Consider the following 26918-nt stretch of genomic DNA (forward strand, 5'->3'; position numbering starts at 1 on the left):
AGGTGTAACTCCCAATGCAATCCCTCCCCCCTCCCCCCTCCCCGTGATAGGCCCCCAGGGTGTGATGTTCCCCTTCCTGTGTCCAAGTGATCTCATTGTTCAGTTCCCACCTATGAGTGAGAACATGCGGTGTTTGGTTTTTGGTTTCCAGCTGCATCCATGTCCCTACAAAGGGTGCCACATTTTCTTAATCCATCTGTCACTGATGGACATTTGGGTTGATTCCAAGTCTTTGCTATTGTGAATAGTGCCACAGTAAACATACGTGTGCATGTGTCTTTATAGCAGCATGATTTATAATCCTTTGGGTATATCCCCAGTAATGGGATGGCTGGGTCAAATGGTATTTCTAGTTCTAGATCCTTGAGGAAACGCCAGACTGTTTTCCACAATGGTTGAACTAGTTTACGGTCCCACCAACAGTGTAAAAGTGTTCCTATTTCTCCACACCCTCTCCAGCACCTGTTGTTTCCTGATTTTTTAATGATTGCCATTCTAACTGGTGTGAGATGGTATCTCATTGTGGTTTTGATTTGCATTTCTCTGATGGCGAGTGATGATGAGTGTTTTTTCATGTGTCTGTTGAAGAAGACTGTGTTTAACTCGAGGAGCAGTTCTATGCTTTTTGAAGGAACTTCTAAATTTGAAGTATGTTTGGACAGTTTCTTTCTTTATTTGTTTCTTCCGAGAGTCAATTATCAAAAGTCTAGTTTTCTTATATTGTACTCCTACCATCCTTCAAAAATTCTACACTGGGAAAAGACATATTGTTTTCAAATGGCCAGGTAAAAATCAGGTTACCTAGATGCACCTTCCAATCCAGTGTGCAAGGAAAGGATGAGTAAACAATTTTAATTAACTCATTAGTACTTTACCGCAAGCACACTTTTTAATTGTAGATTAGATGAGTTGATTGATTTTATGTGGTAGCGTATGGTAAAAGTGGAAAAGTAGATTTTGAAAAAAATATGATAATGTTTTAAATAAAACATTGCATGGGATGCCTTTGTGTGAACAAACACTAAAATCATTGGACTGCAAATACTTTCTTTTCTATTAGAAATTTAGGAAAGACACATACTACCTTAAAACATGTCTTTTTTCTGAAGAATATTTCTGATTCCATATAAAATATTTTTGTATTTATTTTTCTATTATATCAAGAGATTTTAAAATTTTTGATAATTGTTTCTCAAATTTGGATTTATAATAACTTTTTGTGTCATGTTGGGGGTAATTTATTCTATGCACATGAAATGCCACCAGAAAATTATTTTCTCTTTTAACTGGTATAAGATTAGCTAAAATGTATGTCTTAGAACTTTTGCCAGGTCTTACTTTTCCTTGGGAATTTGCTCAGTGGCTGTCAATTATGTAAAAATAGTTGACTTTTGAGACTTCACTGTTGCCTTTGTCTGAGAAAATTTTCATTATGCCTTCATTGTGAGCAAGAACAGTCAGAGCAGCCTTCTCAGACCTTCACATGACATCATCTTTCCTCCCAAATCCAATATCAATAAAAGCAGAAAGCTTAAACTGTATATGGAAAAAGTGTAATGAACAAATGCTCTTGGCTACTGTTGAATCTTTGAGCTATCTCTTCCAATCCCATAAATCTCAAGATAATGAATCTTCTAGCTCAATCATGTATTTCCTGGGCATGTAGGTGTGGTGTCTGGAGTAAAGGGGACACAATTCCCATAATTACATTTAATAATATATGCTACTAAAATAAAAAAAGAAAGGCAGCTGTCTTTTAATTGCTTTAAAAATGTTTATAACACTAATCCACTGGAGATTGAGGAGCTTGGAAATATTTATTCTTGGAATAGTTAAATATCTAATATTTTGGTTCTTAAGGTAAATTTGTCAAATAGGTAACACATGCAGCCTCATAAACTCTTATATGGACTCTTGTTATACACAACTTATACTCCAATTCATGGTATATTCTCATTCACAATTTTGTGCCTCAAAAGGTGTATATTGAAGACCTATTTATTTCTGGTCCTATGGCATTAAGGATTTTAAGGTGAGCAATACATACTTCCTGTTGTCAGTATTTTCAAAATTAGATTGAGGAAGCCGATTGAAAACAATTATGAAATCTTGTGTGTTGCCTTATTATTGGCAGAAGCATAGTCAGGACATGAAAGTAGAGACACTTAATTAGGGCAAATGGGAAGGGCAGGTTTCTGGGAAGATTTTTGTGAGAAGGCCTAAGGAGACTCAATTTTCTTGTCAGTGTGCTCTCGACTGGTAACCAGCTATCAGATATCTTAGTGTTAATTCAAATAAATGTATTCATTTTCTTGAGGGTATTTAGTTTACAAGTATTTTCTCCTGAGTGGATAGAAAGACTTCACCCTTGGCAAAAGTAGTGATTCTTTACTTTGTGTGACCCCTTTTGAAAATCTACTGTGGACTTTTCCCAGAAAAATAGATGGTGTTTGTGTTTATAAATTCGTACATACTTTTACATATAGTTTTTAGAAATCACAAACTTAAAGCCTCCTTAAAGCTGACGGCATCAGCTTCAGACTGAAGAGTTAGAGCTCACTGAGGAACTGGGGACATGGGTGGAAGTGGCATTTTTTAAAGTTAAGGCCTAGGGAATCACAATCTTGAGTTGCTTATTCTCGTCATACGTTATTTTATATAATGCACTTATTCTGCATACTATAATAAAAGCAGCCTTTCTGTTTTAGTCTCTGATTTTTTTTTTTTTTAAATGTTTGTTGTGTGTTGATGGCAAATAACCTTTAGGAGAAAAATAAACCCTGCGGTTTTCCATGTAGCTTAAAAATTGTTCTCTCTGACATTTAATTTTGGCCTATTGGTTAGCTCCAAGCCCCTATTTGACCATAAGAATCCAAGCAGAATTCCAAACAGATAGTAAATATTCTAATTGCACTTGAGCATTTTCCTAGTATTGTCCCAATAACCATTTTCCCATTTTTTTGTTCTGATCTCACTAACCTCAAATCATGTATTAAATGGGCCAAATGAACAATAATTCATACTTTTAAGACTGTTTCTCTCCAACTTTGTTTTCTGAGGTAAAATAAATAGAAAATACCACATAAAAACGAAAACAAAATTCCACAGTGGACTCGAGAATTTCTTATGTATTTTTGCACCTAAGTATCAAATATATATTAGATTATAATGTATTCTAATACATATGAGTATAAATTGTCATGGTCCAACTTACTATACCAATGCATAAGTAAACATTAGAAAAAATACGTATAAATAAGTGAGCTTATGTCCTCCAGAACTGTTTTTTTCTCCTTTTCAGTATCATCTAGCCTGGTACCCTTTCTTCTCCCCAGAAGTAATGTTTTTGCTTCTGTGATGTGATTTATCCTTGGACTGTTGATCTGTGTTTGATATAATCCACCAAGACATGAATCCTACTGCATATAAAAAGCCATTACAAGAAAATAAAATCTAAAACACATTTGGATTTTATTTTATGTGTACTGCTTTTATTTGAAATGCAGTATTGACAAAGTACATTTTGCTTAGTTGAGTGCCTCAGTTTTCAGGTCAACCATCTGACTCAAAGAAGAGTGGGAATTTATTCTTGCCAAAAAAATTAATACCAATAAAGATGATGACAATGATAATCATTTGTAGTGATTGGGAGCTTGTTAAAAATGTAGAATCTGAGGCTCCTCTCCAGACCTACCAAATCAGAGTCTGCATTTTGGCCGGATTCGCTATGATTCTTATGCAAATTAAAGTTAGTGAAGCACTGCTTCAGTGTTTAGTGGTCACCACATCACCAGCACTAAGAAAGGAAGAGAGAGGCTGAGAGTCCCTGCCAGTGGATGCTCACAGCTATTTGCATTGTAAACACACCTGATGGAAGTTTCAAATAAGTAGTCGACTTGGATTTACCTTACAATCTCAAAAAGTGTAAAATGTATTTTTATGAAAACCAACAAGCGTTATATTATAATTGGTAAAATATTTAACTTGGGTAAGTTTCTTGGGGGGTCTGGCTTTAGGGATGCTGGAGCATTAGTGTTTACTGCTGCATCTGCATGAAGCTGATTAGAATCCTGATTCAATTTCATGCATCAAAACCACCCTCTTAGCCAGTGTTATAAATTATTCTGTACACTCTTTGTGGCTTTGCTGCTATGATAGTAAACGAAAGTTAGCATTTCTTTGCTTCTTTAGACTGCCTTTCCACTGGAAATAGGGCCAGTGAGGGGTTTAAGAGATAAATCTAATTATAATAAAGATTTTTCCATATGTTGAAGTGATAACCTACATTTTACTAATTTCTATTTTCTTCCTTTCTAGATTCACACATAAATCTAACCCCTTCCTTCTTATCTCATGTCAGTTTTGCACTGGATGAATAATTTTATATAATATACCTTTGATCAAAGCCTAAAACATTGCACAGCTTTTAGGACTGAAGTTTAAGCTTCATAAATAAGCTAATTTAAACTTCATAAATAACTTATTCTCTGTAGTGGTAAACTTCATAAATATTAAGATTTAAATCCAATAAAAGACAGTAATTTGAAAAGCATGGATTTTGTTACTTTCTACAATTTTAACGTATTTTCTTTCTTTTCCTTTTGGTTTCACAGAAGAAAATCTGAAGAAAGTTTTAAAAATAAAGAAAAGTGGTAAAACTGTGAAAAAGAAATATCCCTGTATTTCCAAGCATTTTTCAATGTTCTACTTTCTCATGATTAATATACTATTTCTCAAGTTTTTTGTGCTTCCTAAAGTTACTGTGCTTTGACTCTGGCAATACTAAGGGATTAGTTGGTCTAGCTTGTATTCAAATAAACAGGGAGACTATTTTATTGTTACACTAATGTATAAGACCAACTTTAAAAGAGAAATTCACATACTAGTTATCAGTGAACTCTCCCATGGTTTCACAATGGTTTATTGAGCTTTGCTTTTTAAGTAGCATGAAACACTAGGTATAAAACATAGAGTCAGACTAGGGGCAGTTGCTCACTCTTGTAATCCCAGCATTTTGGGAGGGTGAGGCAGGAGTATTGCTTGAGACCAGGAGTTCTTTGTCAACCTGGGCAGCATGGAAAAACCCTTTCTGTACAAAAACAAAAACAAAAACAAAACAAAAATTAACAGGCATTACAAAAATTAGCCCAGCGTGGTGGAGTGTCTTTGTAGTTGCAGCTACTTGGGAAGCTGAGGTAGGAGGACTACTAGAGTCTGGGAGGTTGAGGTTGAGGCTACAGTGAGCCGCGATCATACCACTGCACTCCAGCCTGGGTAACAGAGAGACCCTAACTCAAAAAAAAAAAAAAAAAAAAAAAAATAGAATCAGAGTGTTTTCAGGTTTCAGGGTAATGACTTGGTGGCTCTTGAAAATATGGACCATGTTATATTTGTCATTAAGGATAAAAAAATCTGGCATCTAGTTGTTGCCTAAATAAATGTTGACTTGAGCATTACTTTTGGTAATTGTGTATCCATTTTACAGAGACTCAGAGGCAATGCCATCTTTAAAGTGTATTATAAGTTGTATGAAATGTGGTGAATGAATTGGCACGATAGCACTATATGTATTCTTTTGTCTTGATTGCACCTTGCATTATAAAATTATCTTAGTTTATAAAATATCACATGGTTTAATTGTTACTGCCTTTCCTTTATCCTGTCATGCTGCTGGTCATAAGAATCCACAGAAGATGCAGACATTCTTATCCGATTTTCACATATTTGCGAATTAGCTCATGATTGCCTACTTTTTCTTTAGAATTCCCATAAATCAGTAAGCTTCTTATTCAAGGAAACTATTTCCCCCCTCTCTACAAACAACTATGTAAAAAGAATGGAGTTATGCCCTTTATAGGTGCCTAATATTTGTCCTGTAACAGGTCCAATGCATTCAGTTATGATTACTTTCTGAAAGATCTGTCTCTATCCAGACCATGTTCCCATATTTTAACAATGTTTTTCTAATTAGCTTTGTTTGTATTGATTTCATGGAAATATTTTACATTTTAATTCAACTTTTCTTTTTGTAGCTGTATTTTGGGGCGATATTGCCTTAGATGATGAAGACTTAAGTATCTTTCAAATAGATAGGACAATTGACCTTACGCAGAATCCCTTTGGAAACCTTGGACATACCACAGGTAAGGTTGATTGTTTCAGAAAATTTGTCTTTATGTTGGAGAAAATATACTCTTGAAATTCTATAAATATTTTTGGATCATTTTTAATCTCCTGTGGATCAACTTTGACTTCCTATAAACAAATATACATATTTAGAAATGCAGGTTTTATTCATAGTTTTCATTTTATTAATTTTTTTTACCAAACACGTTGTAGTATTTGCTACATACTAGGTCTGGTTTAAGTGCTTTGCAGATATTAACTCTCTGAATCTTCATAAGAACCCCCTCAGGGTAGTTACTAATATTACTATGATTTTAGAAATTAGCAGATTGAGATTTAGAAAGCTATACAGCTTTCTAATTGTCACATCATCAGGAGGTGGCCATGTCAGAACCAGAATTCAATTTTGAAAAAAGCTTGATTTCATCCTCTTGCATATTATATTAAGCTGCCTCTCATTTGGATACTGAGTTGCAAAAGGTAAAATTTCTCTAATATTCTTAGAGAAATTATATAGGAAATATATTTGAAATTATGTAGGAATAATATTTGGAAAATTTATATATCTATATCATTTTTGTGAAAACCCCAGAAGGCAATTTTAATTTTAGTTGATTTAAACATGTTTGAATTATGCCTGTAAGAAACTTGATATATGTAAAGGATTATTTCAGTTCTCATTTAACAATTTTTAAAATTACAATTTCAAAATTCTTTATAGTAACTTGGTAAAATTTTAATCTGTGTATTATTTTGGAAAAAATTGCAAGGTTAGAAAGTTAAAATTTCTTTCTGTAATTATATGAATAGCTAAAGTATTTATTTCATGTCATGCTTTTGATTTCATTGCATTCTACCTTTTTAGTATTTTTATTTTCTTCTATCCTGTAGAAATACAGTATGTATTCCTTTCTGGTGTCGAATACACATATATATTATGGAGTTAAGACTTTTTACTGTGACTTTTTACTTTGCCCAATTTACTTTTTTCCCAACTTTTTACTATGACTAGTTTTAAATATATCGAAATATTTCTACCTCTTAGATTGTAGAATAGTGGTATTCTTCCTAGATGCAGCAGTTTTTAATAGTTTATTATTTTCACAGAATGTGTGTGTATGTGTATGTGTGTGGGCATACATGCATAAGTGTATTTAAAACAAATTTGAAGTCAACTGCAGAAAACACACTTTAATATTATTAGGTAGCCTAGCATGCACTTTATAATAATAAGGATATTATTCTATATAAACAAAATACCATTATCAGATATAAACCTTTATTTAAAATAGGAAGTATATAAGAGAAAGCCTAAGGAATTCACCTAAAATAATAACACATACTATTTAAAAAGAGTGTGCTTTGGTGTTTGTTATGCATAGTGACAATCTTTTCTGAAACATATGTCAATATGGGTGCTAATATTGCTGTGCAGTGTCATCACAGATAGTGCGTCCATGTGGATTATGTTTATTGGCCAAATCTCCAGTTGCTGTATCACCTGTAACACTGTCACAGAGGCAATGCGTTCCGGACAGTAGAGCAATGATGCAACAATAAAATGCTAGATTTATTATAAGTTGCATTTCCAACTTTTATTAAAATTTTCATTAGCTCTAAGCTTTAGATCCCTTCTTTGACCTCCCTTCTCCCATTATTTTGTAGACATTAATTCTCTATGATTTTAAATTTTTTAAATGTTATTTAATTTTTATTTATTGTTAAGCTCTGACAGCATAATAAGTGGAAGAAAAATAGTGCTATTTTAGACATAGAATAAAACAGATTATAATGACAATAATAAAAATGTTTATTCTAAATTTTTCTGTGGAAGGTACATGTTTGAAAATTCAATAGTAACTTGCACTATTCAGTTGAATTTCAAACAATGTAATATAAATATAGTTGTTACATAATGGTCATTTCAAACATCATTGATGCCATCATACTTTTAAAATGTTTCTCCTAATTGCTTAGGAATGAGTGTGTTTAAGTATTACCTCATCTTTCTAAAATGTGCAATGAAAAAATTTCAAAAATGTTTCTCAGATGCACAGCAAAAATGTGGCCATGTAATGCAAGTAATTAAGTAGATTATTAGTCAGAGAACAAGCACTCTAACTTATCTGCCTTATAAGGACTTGTTTGATTTTTCCTTTAAGAGGTTTATATAGCAATAGATTTTATCATTATATTTTAGCTTCAGTCTAGGTAATTAGGTTCAATACTAATTTTAAATAAAAAATAGATATTGGAAGGAAATAGTTCAAGTGATTTATAAATAGTTTGTTGTCTTCATGGAATTATGGCTTTCTTTGTCTTAGCCCAAAGATACTCTCTGAACCATAGACAGTCCTTGTTACTGCAAATTCATAGACACTTGTTAAGATGTCATTAGTGGGTATATTGCTTGTTTGCTCAATGAAAACTTTTTCTTATTTGTCTAATAAAAATTCAAGAAGAATAGAGAAAATAGGTGACAAAACTGAGAGTAGCATTTTATGAAAGTCCTGGAACGAGAATCTGGAGACTAGAATTTTTGCCAAGTGCTCTGCTTTCTGGCTTATGACACTAATCTACCTTTTCCAGGTTTTGCTGGTAAAACTGCAAGAACACACATTTTCTTATTCCTACCATTTCCTACTCCTTTTGCAGTACAGACTTTTTTACATTCTGTTTTTTATAAATTTTTCAGATTACACAGTGTAACAATATATTTTGCAGCTGAACATTCGTTTGGATTCCTGTGGTTTTTTCCAAATTATGTTTTTGATTTCTATAAATTCAACTAAAATTTCAAAATGTAGTTGAATATATTGTTAAAATGTGATATGCTTTAAAAAGTTTTTGAAATTCATGGAAGCTTTGGAAGAAAACGTGCACTACACATTTGCTCTTCTAATGTTTTTATTTCCATTTGCTGATTTGGCCTCCAAAAATATTCAGTTTGCATTGGGGAAATAGCTGGCATGCAATCAACAGGGCAGAACAACTTGCTGTCATTCTATATAGCACTATGTGATGTCAAGGTCACAGTAAAGAAAAATGTTTCAAATTATCAATAGATGACTCAAATGTCATGATGTCCAAATAAAGTCATTTACATTGCTCTCTGAGTCTCCCCATCCCCTGATTTTAGTTACCAACATTGGTTACTGTAGAGTTTTTACCCTCTTCATAGATTCATGGATATTCATAATTTCAACACTTTAAGACCATATAAAAAAACCAAAGAGAAATCATTGTTGCCTATGACTGTTTTTTATTTGCAAGAACTTTAACATATTTTGAGTGTAACTTGTTTCCTTTTATTCTTTAAGGTGGACTTGGAGACCATGCTATGTCAAAGAAGCGAGGGGCCCTCTACCAACTTATAGACAGGATAAGAAGAATTGGCTTTGGTATATCAATGTTTAAAGTTGCAGACGCTTGACTTGATGTACAGTAAATATTATACTCATAGCAGTTCAGTTTATTAAAATCAGTGTGCCATTATGATGTGAAGTATGTAAAGGATATATTCTAAAAATTTTTATTTTGCTAGCTCATATCTGCTCAAAGCCTTTTAGAACTCATTTGGAATAATTTGAAATGTTCCTTTATTTTAAGCTTTGCTTTATTGAAACATGTATCAGGTGTTTATTTTACTGTTGATACTTATTTCTAGGCAATTGGGCATCACACCAAGGCATTTTTATCAAGCCTGGAGTTATATCAATTTTAATCCAATGAAAAAATATCATGGTTATTTGTTTTGAAATAAAATCTACTTTAAGTAAAATGAAAAACTAATTGCTGGATTTAAAAGGTTAAAATGTTTTGACCATTCAAAAAATAGAAAATAGTTACAAATATATATAAACATTTAGAAAAGCTGCCTCTGGTTTCATAATTAGTTAATATTTACAGTATAGAATGTATTAAAAACTATTTGTAGATTTTAGAGGTTTAAAATCCCATATGCATAGCTCATATTCTAACGTTCCTTAAATTGATGGATTATTAATTAAATCTTGAAGTACGTATTTCCAAGGAATAATTTTCCCAAGAAAAGATGCTTTGCTCCAGGCTATTGAAAAGATAGACATGTTAGAGACAGAGTCCCTATTTGTTGTGTCAAAGTATATACCAGTGGCAGGATATTCATATTGACAGTGACAGATAAAAAAGAATAATCACGTAAATTTAGGAAAAACAAAAACAGCAACAAAAATATTATGAAAGGCCATTACGAAAAGGAAAAGACTATAGACTTGAAAGCTGCTCCAGAATAGAATGCATTTTGTTCGTGTTGTGTACCGACCTCTAAATCGTGCTGCATGCCTTAATATGAATCTTGAGCAAACTGGAATGGAGAGAGCTTGTTGTATGGGAGGCTGAGCTCATATCTGTCTTAATGTTACTTCATTTACTATCTGTATAATATAATATTCTTAATTTTAGACTGTACTATAGACTATCAGTTCAGATTTGAAGGATTAGGAAACTAGCAGGAGTAACAAGAATCTTAAATATCATGGGACTTTATTAAACAATATCTGTTTTAACTGTTGGTGAATTGGTAGTGAGCTAGCAAGACAGGAAACAGAAAACAAATGTTCTATGTCCTCTAAGCCTGACTGACTTCTATCCACTTTAGGCTGTTGTATGGATATTCATCAAAATTCACTCACAGAACATTAAGAAATAGTATTTTGACACGAAAGACTTCAATATTTTAATGCTTTTGTTCAAGTATATAATACAGCTGAAGTTTTTCTTTAATGCATTTTGACTTCTGGCATTTATACAAAAAATATGTAAATAAGACATTTTAACTTTTTTCCTTTAAGAGGTAAATGATTCCCTGACCAAGAACTTCTGTTTCACAGAATGTTTTAAATGTCACTGCAGGCTTGGAGCAAAACAACACAGTTAAGGGTAAAGTACCTCTACAATTCTCAGGGCAAAATGAGAAAAATCGAGTTCCCAGAGCCGCTACATCAAGAACGGAAAGAATATGGCCTGGAGGCGTTATTCCTTATGTTATAGGAGGCAACTTCACTGGTAAGATACTCCCAGAAGGTCTGTTTTCATAAAGAAATAAAAACTATCACACAGATTAAGTGTCTGTTTTTATAGAACATTAACATAGGATACATAGTATGAAGTCAAGGTTGGAAAACCACTTCATTAACTTAGGTTATTAGTGTAGAGTGTCTTTGAAATTGAAAAAATATATTTGGTCTGTGTTCTAAGAGTTTAAAGCACTGTTTTGGTTTTTAAACAGAGTTTCAGATGTGCCTATCAAATTTGGAAGCTGATCTCTTTCAACTGACAGGAAGAATGTATGCCTCATTTATAGAGCCTTGTAGTCATATATTTGTAGAGATAGTGAGCTTTAGCCCTCTGATTATAAAGTGAGTGTCCGTTCTTAACAATGATTCATTTGTGGTGCCATAAACTAGTATTATTTGGTTGATGATAGTGGTGTCATTCTACACTGCTCAGCCAGACTTAAGGTAGAGGATCCAGCAAGCAGCATTCTTTCTGGGGCAGCCAGCTTTTCATTAACATCACACATTTTTTCTAGGCAGCCAGAGAGCCATGTTCAAACAGGCCATGAGGCACTGGGAAAAGCACACATGTGTGACTTTCATAGAAAGAAGTGATGAAGAAAGTTACATTGTATTCACCTATAGGCCTTGTGGGTAAGTAGAACTAGGGACTGACTTAAGGAAAAATAAATTAAAAGAAGCAAAATTAAATGTCCATAGGTAAGATTTATTTCTTAAGACTCAGTAATGCTGAATTTTGGTAATTTATCTCGCTACTCATTTTACAGTTCACAGTTTTCTCTGTGTTGTGTTTTTGGTGCTAGGAAGGATTATACTTGTATAGGAATTGATCACTGGCTTGCAAAACATTATAATCATTCTAACTTCATCTGGAATTACCATTGTTGACACAGTTTCATAAAACATCATATTTCATGATGATTTTTCTATGATAATGCTTCACTTAAATCTCATAAAAATTCATTTAAATTGTTTAAGAGCTTGGGAGTTGGTGTGCACAAAGTACTTCAGCTCGACTAGAATAAGATACTTGTCAAGTCAAGCACGTTAACACTCCCATTGGGCTTCAATATTGGGTCTTTCATCTCATAATAAAAGACAACAATGTGGCAATAAAAGTGTAGCGTTTAACAATATCTAGTGTAATTGTTCATTGAGAGCCTGCAAGGTAGTGTAATTGATATTGATGCCAACATACATCAATTCTGTTTCTGAATTTAATCTGATAAGAAACACATCTTACCATTTAATAATGCTTTTATCACTTTCATTCAGCTCTCCTACAAAGTTAGACAACTGGTAACTCTTGCAATTCTTTAAAATAAGAGCTAAAATAATCTTGCCCATATTTGTAGGAAGGACTATTATATATGGAACTACCTGTGTCTTTTAGAACATTAAATATTATTTCCCACCTTATTCCACTATAGTCAGCTCTTATTCAATTAACATTATTGGTACATTTTCCATGTCAGGCCTTTGGTAGATGGGAATATAATAAAATATAATAAGCAAAAGGTGAAGGTAGGAACTTTTTGCCACTTATCTCCAGCGCATTTCCTCTTCTTAAATTGTATACAAGTATAGTTTATGTATGACTGCAGGCATGTTTGTATATATAGACACATGCATGTTTCTAAATATATGATCTCTTTGATTCATCTTCAGTGGGACATATGCTTTAACCTTCACCCTTATATTGGTAAAAGGTTTGAACTGAGCTATAAGTATTTCATTTACATTTGTGCTTAGTATAACAATATGAGAGAACTCTGGTTGTAGCTGATTAGCAGGGTGCTCATCAGACTTTCTCAGCTACTTATCCTTATAGAGACAGGTAAGAGAGGAGGTTCTCTAACTGCCTTCTTATTTCTTCTTTTCCTTATTTTTTTCTTCAACGAAGTATTTTTCAATGAATAGTTATTGTCATCAGCGGTATTTATTTATTTTGCAAGATGATTGATTATTATTTGCAAAATGTGAGATTATTTTATGACAGAGATTGATTTCATTCTTTGTGAGAGATTTATGTCACTATGTTTATTACCTCAGTCTATTAGGTAGTCTTTTATAGCTAAATATATTCTATTTACATGACTTCTCTTATTAGATAATTTTTGTAGAACAATCTTACTTTTTAAATCTACTTATCTTTAATGATTGCCAAAAAATATAAAAATTACATAAAAATTAACTAATTTTTATGATTAACCTTTAAATTAATGTGTTAAAAGATTAAACACAAATTAAAGATTTATGTTTAATCTTTAAATTTCATGATTAAATGGTATTTAACTTTGGTCTATTTGGTTATTCAGGTTATAAAAGTAGACACTTTCAGGCCGGGCGCGGTGGCTCACGCCTGTAATCCCAGCACACTGGGAGGCGAGGCGGTGGATCACGAGGTCAGGAGATCGAGACCATCCTGGCTAACACGGTGAAACCCCGTCTCCAGTAAAAATACAAAAAAAATTAGCCGTGCGTAGCGGCGGGCTCCTGTAGTCCCAGCTCAGCGGGAGGCTGAGGCAGGAGAATGGCGGGAACCCGGGAGGCGGAGCTTGCAGTGAGCCGAGATCGCACCACCGCACTGCAGCCTGGGTAACAGAGCAAGACTCTGCCTTAAAAAAAAAAAAAAGGAGACACTTGTTTCTATACTTGTTGAATTCTTATTTTGTCCCACTTCCATACTACGTTTTGGGAATGTAATGTTGAGCATAAGGTGTTTTCTCTCCTCGAGGTTATATAGTTAGGCAGAGGGGTGTGCTAGCCAGGATTCTTCTTTGCAAACAACAGAGACTGGCTAACTTAAGCAGAAAAAATAATTTATTAGAAAGTCCTTTCTCCTTCTGAGACCACCTCAGCCTGGACTTTGTTGTCCATATCACTATCAGCATTTTGATCAAAACCATTCAACAAGTCTGTAGGAAGTTCCAAACATTTCCACATCTTTCTGTCTTCTTCTGAGCCCGCCAAACTGTCCCAACCATTGCCCCTTACCCAGTTCCAAAGCTGCTTCCACATTTTCAGGTATTTTTATAGCAGTGCTCCACTCCCAGTACCATTTCTTTTGTATTAGTCTGTTTTCACACTGCTATAAAGAACTACCTGAGACTGGGTAATATATAAAGGAAAAAGATTTAATTTATGCACAGTTCTGCATGGCTACGTAGGCCTCAGGAAATTACAATCACGGCAGAAGGCAAAGGAGAAAGTAAGTACCTTCTTCACAAGGCACCAGGAGAGAGAGAAAGAGTGCGGGGGAAATTGTCACTTTTAGACCATCAGATCTCGTGAGAACTCCCTTATTATCACGAGAACAGCATAGGGGCGACCACCCCCATGATGCAATTACTTCCCACCAGGTCCGTCCCTCGACACGTGGGGATTACAATTTGAGATGAGATTTGGGTTGGGACACAGAGTCAAACCATATCAGCCACAAAGTGCAGCTAATTTTTTTTTTTTTTTTTTTTTTTTTTGGTAGAGATGGGGTTTCACCATGTTGCCCAGGGTGGTCTCAAACTCCTGGGCTCAAGGGATCCACCTGCCTCAGCCTCCCAAAGTTCTGGGATTACAAGCATGAGCCATCATGCTCAGCCCTGGAAAACTTATTAAATCAAAACAAAAAAGAAACAATTATTTTAATGAAAAGGTATATGGTGATTAACCTAAATAATTGAAACTATTTGAAATATAGCACATGAAAAGGCAGAACCAGTTCCACCTTCATGGATAATCTAATAGATTAGCTTCTAAAGGGCGTTTGTTCCAAAAGGGTTTGGTCTACCAAATAATGTTCCAAAGGGGTTTTGGTCTACCAAACCAAGGCAAAAGTAGGAAGTAGCAGATTTTGATTTACCTGATTACTATCTATGACTTATGGGGAGGTGAGGCTCTTCTGCTGATAGGGAAAGTTTTGCTCGGGGCTACAGGTAGACCTTAAAATATCCAAACTTTAAAAGTGGCACACAAATGAGAAACAAAAATCCAACAGCTGTATACGAGAAAACGGCATCAAACCTGGATGACATTAGAAACTAAGATAATATGTAGACATTTTTAAATCACATTAAAAATACATATTACCCTTGTCTTTCCATGACTAATATTTGTCTAAGCATATATGTAGTTATTTTCTTAATCTGAGAGTCTAGAATTCATCTGTCCCCAAGACCCTTAATTAGTTAGGGATCAAAACACCACATTTTTGTTTTTTCACAGGACCATTGTAAAATAATACCTCTGAATAAGGCAGTGTGAAGTCTATTTTTCCTTTCCATTATGAAACCCCATCTTATAGGAAATTGCTATGAGTGCAATTATGCTAAAAAGGATGTTTTAGATGAAATAAATTGACCACATTGCTTTACTGTCTCCCACATTTTGACTTGCAAAGAACTTTATTCCCTGAATAAAGCCAGCAAGAATGACTCAATAGGGGTAATTTAGTTGCTGTATAATCATCAGATGCTTCAGTTTCATTACTATTGACTTAAGGTAGCAAATATTTTAGTTAAATATCTCCAAAACTTGAAAATTTTGTGGTTTTTCTTCATCTAATATATCTTTAGGCATGTAATCATATTCAAATATATAATAAGTACCCATATATGAAGTAAAGCATATTATTTGAAAAGAAAAAAACTACCTGGGGCAAAAAAAAATTTCATTGATTCCTCTTTTCACCCACCAGTTACCTCTTTCTTCTTTCTACTACTGATTTATTAAACTCAGTTAACTGCTATAATAAATTTATAAATGATGAGTACAAATCAATTCATCTAACTGGCATAGTGTGGATGAAAATTCTTAGGCGTTTAAAGCCTACAGAAACAATTTGAAGACGAAAAAAAAAGGGCAAGGGGAGAGGGAGATAGGGATTTATATTTGTGGAAAATCAAAAGGGCTGTCAAATGTACTTACCCCAGAAACTGAAATAGTGAAATTCCTCTTAATCATTCGGTCAATTAGTTTTGGGCAATTTTCTCTTCCAATTTAATAAATCAGAAAAGGTGTTTGGCAATGTCTGGTGCATCATGATCCCAGCTATTTGAAGCCAACTATTTAGTGCCCTCTGTTGCTGTGCTATTGATGCTATTTTAATTTAAACTCTAATTATTAACATTTTAGATGTATTTATAATTGTAGCTACTATAATATTATGCCATTTAAAATTTGTTTTAAAGTGGGCATCCTGTGTACTCAGTCTTTCCCACCCTGTGTCCCAAGAATATTTGGGACTGTCACACACTCACACACTTACACTTGCACACACACACAATGACTAGATGGAATTTCTATAATTTGGATAGAAAAACACCATTGAGGCTGGCCACAATGGCTCACATCTGTAATCGCAGCACTTTGAGAGACCAAGGCAGGTGGATCACCTGAGGTCAGGAGTTCAAGACCAGCCTGGGCAACACAGTGAAACCCCATCTCTACTAAAAATACAAAAATTAGTCTGGCGTGGTGGCAGGTGCATGTAAACCCAGCTACTCCAGAGGCTGAGTCGGGAGAATCACATCATTGAATATGTGTAAATATCAATCAATTGATGAAAATTTGCAGAAAGACAGTCCTGGATGTTTCACATTCTATTTGACAGTCAAGGAGATTCTTTCAGATGATGAAATAAAAAATTAATCTCAATTATTAGAATGCTCATTTGACACAAATCACATAAATATCATTCATTATACTACTCCCAGTTGTTGATTTTTCTTTACTACTTGTCTTAGTCTGATCAGGCTGTTATAACAAAATGTCATAGACTGGGTGGGTTTTAAACAACAAACATTTATTTCTCACAGTTCTGGAGACGGGGCACTGCAGAATTGGTGTCTGGTGCATAGACGGATGTGAGATGTGTTTTCGCTGTGTTCTCACATGGTGGATAGGGTCAGGGGAGCTCTCTGGGGCCTTTTTTATAAAGGCAGTGATCTCTTTATGAAGGCAGAGTCCTCCTTATCCCTAAATCACCTTCCAAGGATTCTGCCTTCAAATACTATCACCATGAAGATCAAGTTTCAACATATGAATTTTGGGAGGACATAAATATTCAGTTCCTAACACCAGTTAACCGTTAACCTTAGTTAATTCATCTTTTGAAAATAATTTTCTGGCCGGGTGCGGTGACTCAAGCCTGTAATCTCAGCACTTTGGGAGGCCGAGACGGGTGGATCACGAGGTCAGGAGATCGAGACCATCCTGGCTAACACGGTGAAACCCCATCTCTACTAAAAAAATACAAAAAACTAGCCGGGCGAGGTGGCGGGCGCCTGTAGTCCCAGCTACTTGGGAGGCTGAGCCAGGAGAATGGCGTGAACCTGGGAGGCGGAGCTTGCAGTGAGCTGAGATCCGGCCACTGCACTCCAGCCTGGGCGACAGAGCCAGACTCCATCTCAAAAAAAACAAAAAAAGAAACAAAATAATTTTCTTTTCTTTCTTTTTTTTTTTTTGTTTTTTAAGAGACGGGGTCTTACTCTGTTGCTCAGGTTGGAGTGCAGTGGTATGATCCTAGCTCACTGCAGACTCAAACTCCTGGGCTCAAGTTATCCCTCCACCTCAGCCTCTGAAGTAGCTAGGATTACAGGTTTGCACCTCCATGCCCAGCTACTTTTTGAAATTTTTGTAGAGATGGGGGTCTTACTATGTTTCCTAGGCTGGTCTCAAACTCCCGACCTCAAACAGTTCTCCCAGGGTGGCCTTCTGAAGTGCCAGGATTACAGGCATGAGCCACTGCAACCAGCCACAAATAATTTTCTTTAATTAACGTCTTCTTTGAAACGTTTCTTTTATTAAAAAAAAATTATTCCATGAGTAGAAAAAGTAATTTCTTGTTTTGATTAACCAACATATTTCATAAATAAGTTTCTGTTTTTCTCAAAGAGGAAAAATAAACTTTCCTTACTTTTACATTTAATGCTGAAATAATATTGCATTATCGTCAGATAACCACACTGACAAAGTAGTAACCTAAGTAATTAATATGAATTCTGAGGATAAAATTATATTAGAAATAAATGTGTATTGATGTCTTCAGCTGAACTATATGTCTTCAGAAATACATCATCATCATCATGATATAATTGCTATCATCATGATAATTATTTTATTTTCTGATGTATTTCTGAATGCTTCTAAAAATGATGTAAGCGTATTTTCTAATATATAGATAATTACAAAAGCACTTGAACTGATTATTTGGAAACTTTTGTTGCACTTAAATTTGAAAGAATACCAGAAACTAGTCACATGTAGTAATAAGAGGTTGTTGTACTCCTGAATGTATTGGACTTCATAGCTCATCACTATTCTTTACAAAAAATTCACCGTATTATCAGTTGTCCGGCACCACCTTTCCACCACTATTTCCACTTTCTCCTTTATTCCAGATGCTGCTCCTATGTAGGTCGGCGGGGAAATGGACCTCAGGCAATCTCTATCGGCAAGAACTGTGATAAATTTGGAATTGTTGTTCATGAATTGGGCCACGTGATAGGCTTTTGGCATGAACATACACGACCAGATCGAGATAACCATGTAACTATCATAAGAGAAAACATCCAGCCAGGTGAGAGGCATAGGATGTGTTGGGTTTAAGGCTGACTGGGTATCTTTGAATCATATTTATGCAGTTTATTATTTCACTTTCCCAAAAATGTAAACTTACATTTTTGATATGAGAGAGTAACATTTTACTTGATTTAAAATTACCCATGATGATTTTATATTTTAATTTTTTTCCTGGAGACTGTGTGATTTCATGCATTTTTAGACTTGCTTTCTTTTTTAAGATTTAGCTGTTTTATTTCTAAACTTTGGTGCTTTCCAAGAATGGGTGTGAGCTATTGAACCATCAATTAATATTATTAAATATTTCTTTTTTACTTAAACGTTTTTTGTACTAAGTTCTATAATTTATGTTATAAGGATTTTAAAAGGGCCCAGGGTTTGCCATAAAACGTGCTGCTACCATAGGAATCTGTGTTATACCAGGTACAATTTCTGGAGAAAATCCAGTGAAATGAGTCATTTCCAAGCTAATATAAATAGTTTTTTCTGAGATTTTCCTCTTAAAGTTGACTACCTTCAAGACAAATTCTTAGGAAAGTTTTCAGTAATTGAAATATAATTTCTACTTAAAATCCATTTTTCTCTGATAATTGATATTTGATAATGACCTCAATGTAACACTTTTTATTTGTTTAACTTTTATGTACATAAACATCAGTATATTTCAGTTGCCAAAAAATATTCTGTTGTTTGGAATTTTCTCGTAAGGTATTTTAAGTATGTATTTTAAGCATAAGCAAAGTAAAAATGTGTTTTTATTTTCTTATTCATGATCAGTTTTGTTACAGACCTTGAATTCCTTCTGTAATTAGCAGTACTGACCTCTTTATTTGCTCATTATATGTTTGATGCCAATTATTTATTGAGCCAATTTTAGGCATTGAAGATACTGTCATGAAAACTATAAAATTTAGTGTGGGATATGTGCATATGTATAAATGATTGCAAATGAGTGAGAAAAGTGACAGTAGTTAGTAATGTATGTTGAGAATACTGTAGCGTCCAAGCAAGGCGTGACGAGAAGTGCCTTAGTGAGTCAAGGCAGTTGTAAAGGAATGGAAATTCAGAAGTAAAGTAGAAGTATTTCAGGCGGACAGAAGAGTGATTAAATTTCAAGCAAAAAGAACTTCATGAGCAAAGCTACAATTACAGAAAATTGAATTATTTTTATGTGACCATTATGGTTGATGCTGTTACAAGTAGGAGATTAGTTGGTATCTTATCCTTTACTTAGAGAAGATTATGATGTAAACCTGGGGAGGAAATTCAGGTTTTATTCTCTAGCTAGTGGGGAATAATTAAAGGATTATAAGCAGGAAAAGTTCAGATTAAAATAAAGAGAACTCATTTTCGCAGTCAGACTTACAGCGATCATTAACTGGGTGTGGTGGGATGTGCCTGAAGTCCAGAAAACCTAATAGAAACCTAAATAAGTAGATATGAGAGGTGACTAGTTTCTTAGTTAGGGTAGTACATATCAAAAGGAAGAAGAGGAAATAGTCTTTCAAAAATATTTTAAGAGGAATATCATCATGTGAGGGGAAATCTTCAAAAGTTTTCTTTTTAAGCCAGAAGATGAATGTTGGTACCATCACATGAAACATTTGAGATATTGAAATATTGATAAAACAGCATGTTTTTGAGAAAGAGAAGGACAAATAATGATTCAATTTAGCATATCCTTGAATTTAAAAAGTCTTTATATGATCCTTATTTTGTAGAGAAAGGAAAGGTGAGTCTGGACTTCAGGATGTATCTAAAGATAAAAATTTGACATAGATTTGACTAATTAGGGAAAAACTGGAGGGAGGAGAAAAAAAGGTTGAGGATATAAAATGAGTAAAAACAATATTTAAGCAATATTTAGTAGAGAATGTCCTAAAAGACTAAGAATGTGTTGCCTAAAAGATAAGAGAAAAATCAGTGGATTGTGGTGTCCTGGAAGCCAAAGAAATAAATAATTTGAAGAATGGCAAAGTGATCTGTTGAGTTAAATATCAAAAATTAGTTTAAAAAAGTATACTCCTCTATATAGAAGACTCTAATGCATGAACCGACTACCAAGATTCATCCTATATATCACTAGGAGGGAAATAAAGAAGAAATAAATCTGAAAGTTATTTCAACTACCACATAAATGAGAACTTGGCTGTTAAAAATAGTTATTAGTGTTTTCTAGCCAACAGAAAAAAATAATTTATTGGGTGAGATTTCCTGAATGATGGGAACCACTGTAACAGAGCAATTCCAGTATGAAAGTGTTCATGTTGAAGATTAATCTTCAACATATTTGTGATTTGCTGTCACTCAGAAACTTAAGATCAAGTCTTAGTCGAGGGTGATGTCTAATAAGCACACACTTTGGCTTCGCATTTGTATGCAAAATCAGTGATTATGATAGGAACCAAATTGGTATAAGGATCTAATCCATGTTGGAATATGATTTCAAGAAGGAGGCTTGCCATTTTTAAAATTGTCAAATGTGGTTTCCCTTAGTGCTATGTATTCTGTTTCTCTTTCCTTCTTTCATGTAATAAGTCTATTTTTCTGTTATTTGGGCTATGTATGGCTATGTTGTTTTTAACTAAAAAAAAAATTGTGTCATATACACATTATGTTCTCAAGTTAGATGCATTGAAATATATTACTGAAGTTGCGTAATGTTCCACTTTCAGAAATTTTTATGAAACATTTTGCCTTAGTTAGAGAATCTGGTCCCATATTATACTCTAAATTGAAATCTTACAGGTTAGTAAGTATAAAATTAGATCCACAGCTTTTTGAGAATCTGATTGTGGATTTGTTATATTAGACTTCAGATTCCTTATGAGACAAGAGTTTTAACATTTGCCTCTATCATGGGTTGAAGAGAATGTTGAATATTTCCCAAGAATGATTATAACATAAATAGACAGACGTATCAGAGATTTGTGGAGCACGTATTTCATTACAAGGTCTGGTTAGTTAATTTTAAATTATGTATTGTTTAAATTCATTCAAAGACAGACTAAAACACTTTGGTCTGGGACTTGGGTTCAACTCCAGGTTGATTCTTCATTCTTAATTCTCAAGCAAATATCCCGGATTTCCTTTATCACATGTAGGAGAGACATAACTCAATTTCTTTATTGCCTTTAGAAAACTCTTTATTAATGTGATCTTTTTATGTTTAATTGAAATATGGCAATTGGAATTAAAAACCTAAGTAGATGAATGGCATAATAGTTCCATTTTTAGCTCCAAAAGTGAATTTGGAATTCCTGTAGCTCATCTTTCTCTGTCTTTTGATGTTTCAAAGCTTTTTGTTACATAAGTGGTATGATTTGCACAATCTTTGGGTACTTAAATTGTGAAATCACTAAAACTTAAACTCTGTTTTAAGAAATGTTTCTTTCTGGAACCATTGAATTTAGGTCTGTGTTCTTTTCAAATTTAGAGAAATAATACTACAATACAGATACAAACAGGCAATTGAAAAATCTATTAATTTGCATTTCTCTGATGGCCAGTGATGATGAGCATTTTTTCATGTGTCTGTTGGCTGTATGAATGTCCTCTTTTGAGAAATGTCTATTCATATCCTTTGCCCACTTTTTGATAGGGTTGTTTGTTTTTTTCTTGTATATTTGTTTGAGTTCTTTGTAGGTTCTGGATATTAGCCCTTTGTCTGATGAGTAGATTGCAAGAATTTTCTCCCATTCTGTAGGTTGCCTGTTCACTGAGATCATCTGGACTCGGGAAGGGGAACATCACACACCGGGGCCTATCACGGGGAGGGGGGAGGAGGGAGGGATTCCATTGGGAGTTATACCTGATGTAAATGACGAGTTGATGGGTGCTGACGACTTGATGGGTGCAGCACACCAACATGGCACAAGTATACATATGTAACAAACCTGCACGTTATGCACATGTACCCTAGAACTTAAAATATAATAAAAAAAAAAAAGAAAAATCTATTAAAAATGAAAATGTCCAGAAGTTAAACTAACAGATGTGGAGATTTAAAAAAACATTCAAGTTCTGAAGCATATTTTTTTTAATCTCAAAGGAGAACTGCCTTTTCATCAAGAATAAACTTGTTTTATTTTTAAATGAAAGTAGAGAATTGGCTGCTATTGTTTTATCTTGTGTGATGAAATCATGGAGCTAAAGCCTGCAGAGCTTTGTTTAACTAATATTGCTTTTATATCTTTTCCCATTGTTTCATAGAAGGTATCTAAACCAAATAGGAAGATAATTTTTGTGGGACCTGGCAGACCTAGTCATAAAAATGGAAAACTCATTAGATAAAAACATAACTTTTTGTAATTATTTGTCCATTACCAAAAACACAGTAAGATTTTAAAGAAATAAATATTATGAGGTGGTAAAAGAGCATATGTATGAAACAAAGTCAAAGTATGATTTTTGGTAGTCCACCTTTTTGCGGAAATTAACACTTTGTTCCAGTTCAATATCGCTTTTCAGTATGATGGTAGAGTGAAGACAGATGCTTTTTGCATGTGCCTGTGCGTTTGTATGTAAATTCGATCAGCAAGATCAGTCATTTCACAAAGAACAGATGCAGGTGTGGGAAAGGCCTTCTGGTCTATTTTCTGTCCGTTAAAAGGCTTCTGAGATTTTGTTTATCCCTGGTTCTTAGGTCAAGAGTACAATTTTCTGAAGATGGAGCCTGGAGAAGTAAACTCACTTGGAGAAAGATATGATTTTGACAGTATCATGCACTATGCCAGGAACACCTTCTCAAGGTTGGAGTCTCAGGTTATACCTTTTGACTTTTAATTCCTTTCCTCCATGTGGCTCCTCACAAAGCTATGCCTGACATTAGAACTAGAATTGCTTTCAAATATTGCTACCTCACTGCAGAAAGTAGAAAAATAATTCATGAACATTTATAGCTAACAGCAAGTATTTAAAAGGCATTTTAAAAATACATTTTTACATTCTCTACCAAAAATGTGAATTTAAAGTGATAAGATGGTATAAATTATGTAAACAATTTTATACTTCCAAATCATTAAAAAGTTGAATTAAAAGCATTACCAACAAAATCAGCATGTTAAATTGGCAAAGCATGTTTTAATGAAAATTGGATATTCATAAGCTAAATAGGTTATTTAGCAGCTCAGTTGGAATGTTACAGTCTAGGCGACTTGTGCTTTATACTGTGTATTTTCTACTGTTCAAGTACAACTTACACTCAAAAACTGATGTTACTAAATGAATTGTCAAATAACAGATTAGAAAGATATTTTGCCTCATATAATTTAGAATTATAGTTCATCACTCATTAACCTTAAAATTATGTCATTAATGACTTAAAGCTACTCTTAAAGAATGCAATAAATTTGGGTTTTGATCTACTTGATTCTAAAGATGATGTCATCAAGCAAATAGTTCCCAGGTAAGGAATTTGGAACTGTTAAACCATTGAATTCACCCCTTTTTCCATTTATGCCCATTTTATGCTCTTATGTTATTTCAACTCTTTTTTTGTGTGTGTGCCCACTATGTCCATTTCACAGTTCATTAACATCTATTTCTGAAGGCAAGGTCAGGAAAAGGGAAAAATATTCAAATTTATTAAGCTGCTTTTATAAAACTTTTTTGGGTAAAAAGTAGAGAAGTGTGTGTAAATGAAACCTTAATACTTGGGCACATTCATTAACTATTCATTTTTTCCAAACCAAAGTTTATTATTTAAAAAATTTGTGTTAACTGTGTTTTTAAAATTACTGTTTTCTAAAGTACATTATTTTATAAACATACGTATTCATTTGTTAAACTATAATTAACTATCCAAATGCTTATTTTTTCTAGAATATGAATTTAAGTTTTGATAGAAATACCTACCCAGTAATTTGACCTGAAATTAATCATAAAGAGTTACAGAATTTTATTTTCTGGTAAATGCTTGGAATGGAGTTTTCTATAAAACATGTAATAAATGGGTATTTAGGGTCCAGTTCAGTCCAAGTGCCTCTCTTCTGCTACTGAATTATGTTATTTAGAACTAACCTGAGTTTTGGTTCCTTGGAACAGAGAAGGTACTGGAGAGTAGAGAAAAACGATTTATTCTTTTTGTCCTTCACAGTTGATAAATCTTTAGCAAAGTTCTAAATGTATGTTTCCCCTTATTCTATACTCTTTTTCTATGTTACATTGCATATTTTCCCATTAATTAATCTGCTCTTGTTGCCCATAGTCCGCCTAACCCACACCTGCTTATGCGTTGAACGCCAATCAGCCTTTGTTTATTAACTGATCCTATTGTTTCAAAACCATCTTATGCATTTGTCATAAATAAGCTCAACACTTCTACAGTACAGGAGATCATATCCACCTGTTAGAGGATAGCCTCATTGTTTCATTCACATTATTTTATTTTTCGAGTCTTTAAAGAAGCTGTTTATTAACTTATATTTGAATGGTTTTCAGGAAAAGAAAAATTTGACACCGGTCTCATTCTGCTACTCCCTCAAAGTTTTTGAATTTTTTTTTATTATGGAAAAACACAAAACATCAAATTTACTATATTAACCACTTTAGACATAAAAGTCAGTAGTGTTATTTAAGTATATTGACATTATTGTGAAACAGATGTCCAGAACTTTTTCATCTTGCAAAACAGAAACTATACCTATTAAACAACTTCCCTTTTCCACCTCTTCTCAGCCCCTGGCAATCACCATTCTACTTCCTGTTTATAAATTTGACTGCTTTTGATATTGTATATTATACATATAATTGTATATTATACATATACATATGCATATACTATAAGGCATATAGTATTAGTCCTTTTGTGATTGGCTTATTTCACTCAGCATTATTTCCTCAAGGTTGATCTATGTTGTAGCATGTGAAAGTATTTTCTCACTTTTAAGGCCAAATAATATTTCATTGTAAGTATATACCACATTTTGTTTATCTTGTCATCCATCAGTGGGCATTTGTGTAGCTTCTGCCTCTTATGAATAATGCTGATATGAATATAGGTGTGCAAATATCTCTTCAGCATGTTATTTTTTGTATTTGAATAGTAGCCATTCTGAGTGTGATGTCATTTCTCATTGTGGTTTTGATTTACATTTCTCTGATGATCAGTGAACATCTTTTTATATGCTTGGTGGCATTTGCATATCATCTTTGGAGAAATCTTTATTTAAGTCCTATATCCATGTCTAAATCAGGTTATTTGATTATTTCGTTGTTGAGTAGTAGTTCTTTATATATTCAGATTAAATCACTTATTTTACATATATATATGTAATTTGGAAATTTTTTTTCCATTTCATACGTTGCCTTTTCATCCAGTTGACTGAATCCTTTAATGTATACAATGTTGTATGTTTGATGTCATCCTATTTGTCTATTTTGGTTTTATTGATTGTGCTTTTTGTGTCATATCCAAGAAATCCTGGTCACATGCAACACTATTAAGGTTTCCCCTTGTGTTTTATTCTAGGAGTTGTATATTTTGGGTCTTGTGTTTATTTATTTAATGCATTGAGTTAATTTTTTAAAAGTGTTTTTTAAAAAGAGCCCAATTTATTTTTCCATATGTAGATAATCCAGTTTTCTCAGTATCATTTGTTGAAAAAACTATCACTTCCTAATTGAGGAATCTTGGCACCTTTGTCAAAGATAATATGATCGTGTACATGGTGATTTATTTCTGTGTTCTCTATTTTATTTCACTGGTCTATAGGTCTGTCTTTATACCAGTACTGCACTGTTTTGATTACTGTATCTTTGTAATATATTTTGAAATCAGTTCTGTGAAGTTGGATTGTGAATATTAAAATATTTTTTCTTTTTCAAAATTGTTTTAACTATTTGGTGTATCTTGAAATCACATAGGATTTTTAGGATAAATTTTTCTTTTTCAGCAAAAAAATTGTTGGGATTCTGATAGAAATTGCAATGAATCTGTAGATCACTTTGGATGTATTAACATCTTAACAGTGTTAAGTGTTTCAATTCAGGAACCAAGGGATCTTTATCTCTTCTTTAATTTCTTTCAGCAGTGTGTTTAGTTTTCAGTGTAAAATCTTTCACTTCTTTGGTTAAGTTTATTTCTAAGTATTTTTTTAATGCTATTGTAAATGGAATTAGTTACCTTTTGGATTGTTTGCCATAAATGTATAAAAA

At 33.5% G+C, this 26918-nt stretch overlaps 1 protein-coding gene across 4 annotated transcripts in view; it reads left to right on the top strand.

Annotated features, from left to right (window-relative positions):
• Positions 1–26918, top strand: part of TLL1 (tolloid-like 1) — a 244888-nt gene that overhangs the window by 125981 nt on the left and 91989 nt on the right. For 3 of the 4 annotated variants that reach the window (XM_011967784.1, XM_011967783.1, XM_011967786.1), the window contains exons 2-7: positions 6033–6143; positions 9447–9527; positions 11020–11172; positions 11699–11816; positions 18581–18759; positions 23407–23512. In XM_011967784.1, coding sequence (XP_011823174.1) covers positions 6033–6143; positions 9447–9527; positions 11020–11172; positions 11699–11816; positions 18581–18759; positions 23407–23512 — 748 coding nt within the window. Of the gene's footprint in view, positions 1–6032; positions 6144–9446; positions 9566–11019; positions 11173–11698; positions 11817–18580; positions 18760–23406; positions 23513–26918 lie in introns of all 4 variants that reach the window. The other variant, XM_011967785.1, reaches the window with a different exon arrangement.

This window comes from Mandrillus leucophaeus, unplaced genomic scaffold (assembly GCF_000951045.1).
Source record: "Mandrillus leucophaeus isolate KB7577 unplaced genomic scaffold, Mleu.le_1.0 Scaffold81, whole genome shotgun sequence".
Classification (NCBI taxonomy): Eukaryota; Metazoa; Chordata; class Mammalia; order Primates; family Cercopithecidae; genus Mandrillus; species Mandrillus leucophaeus.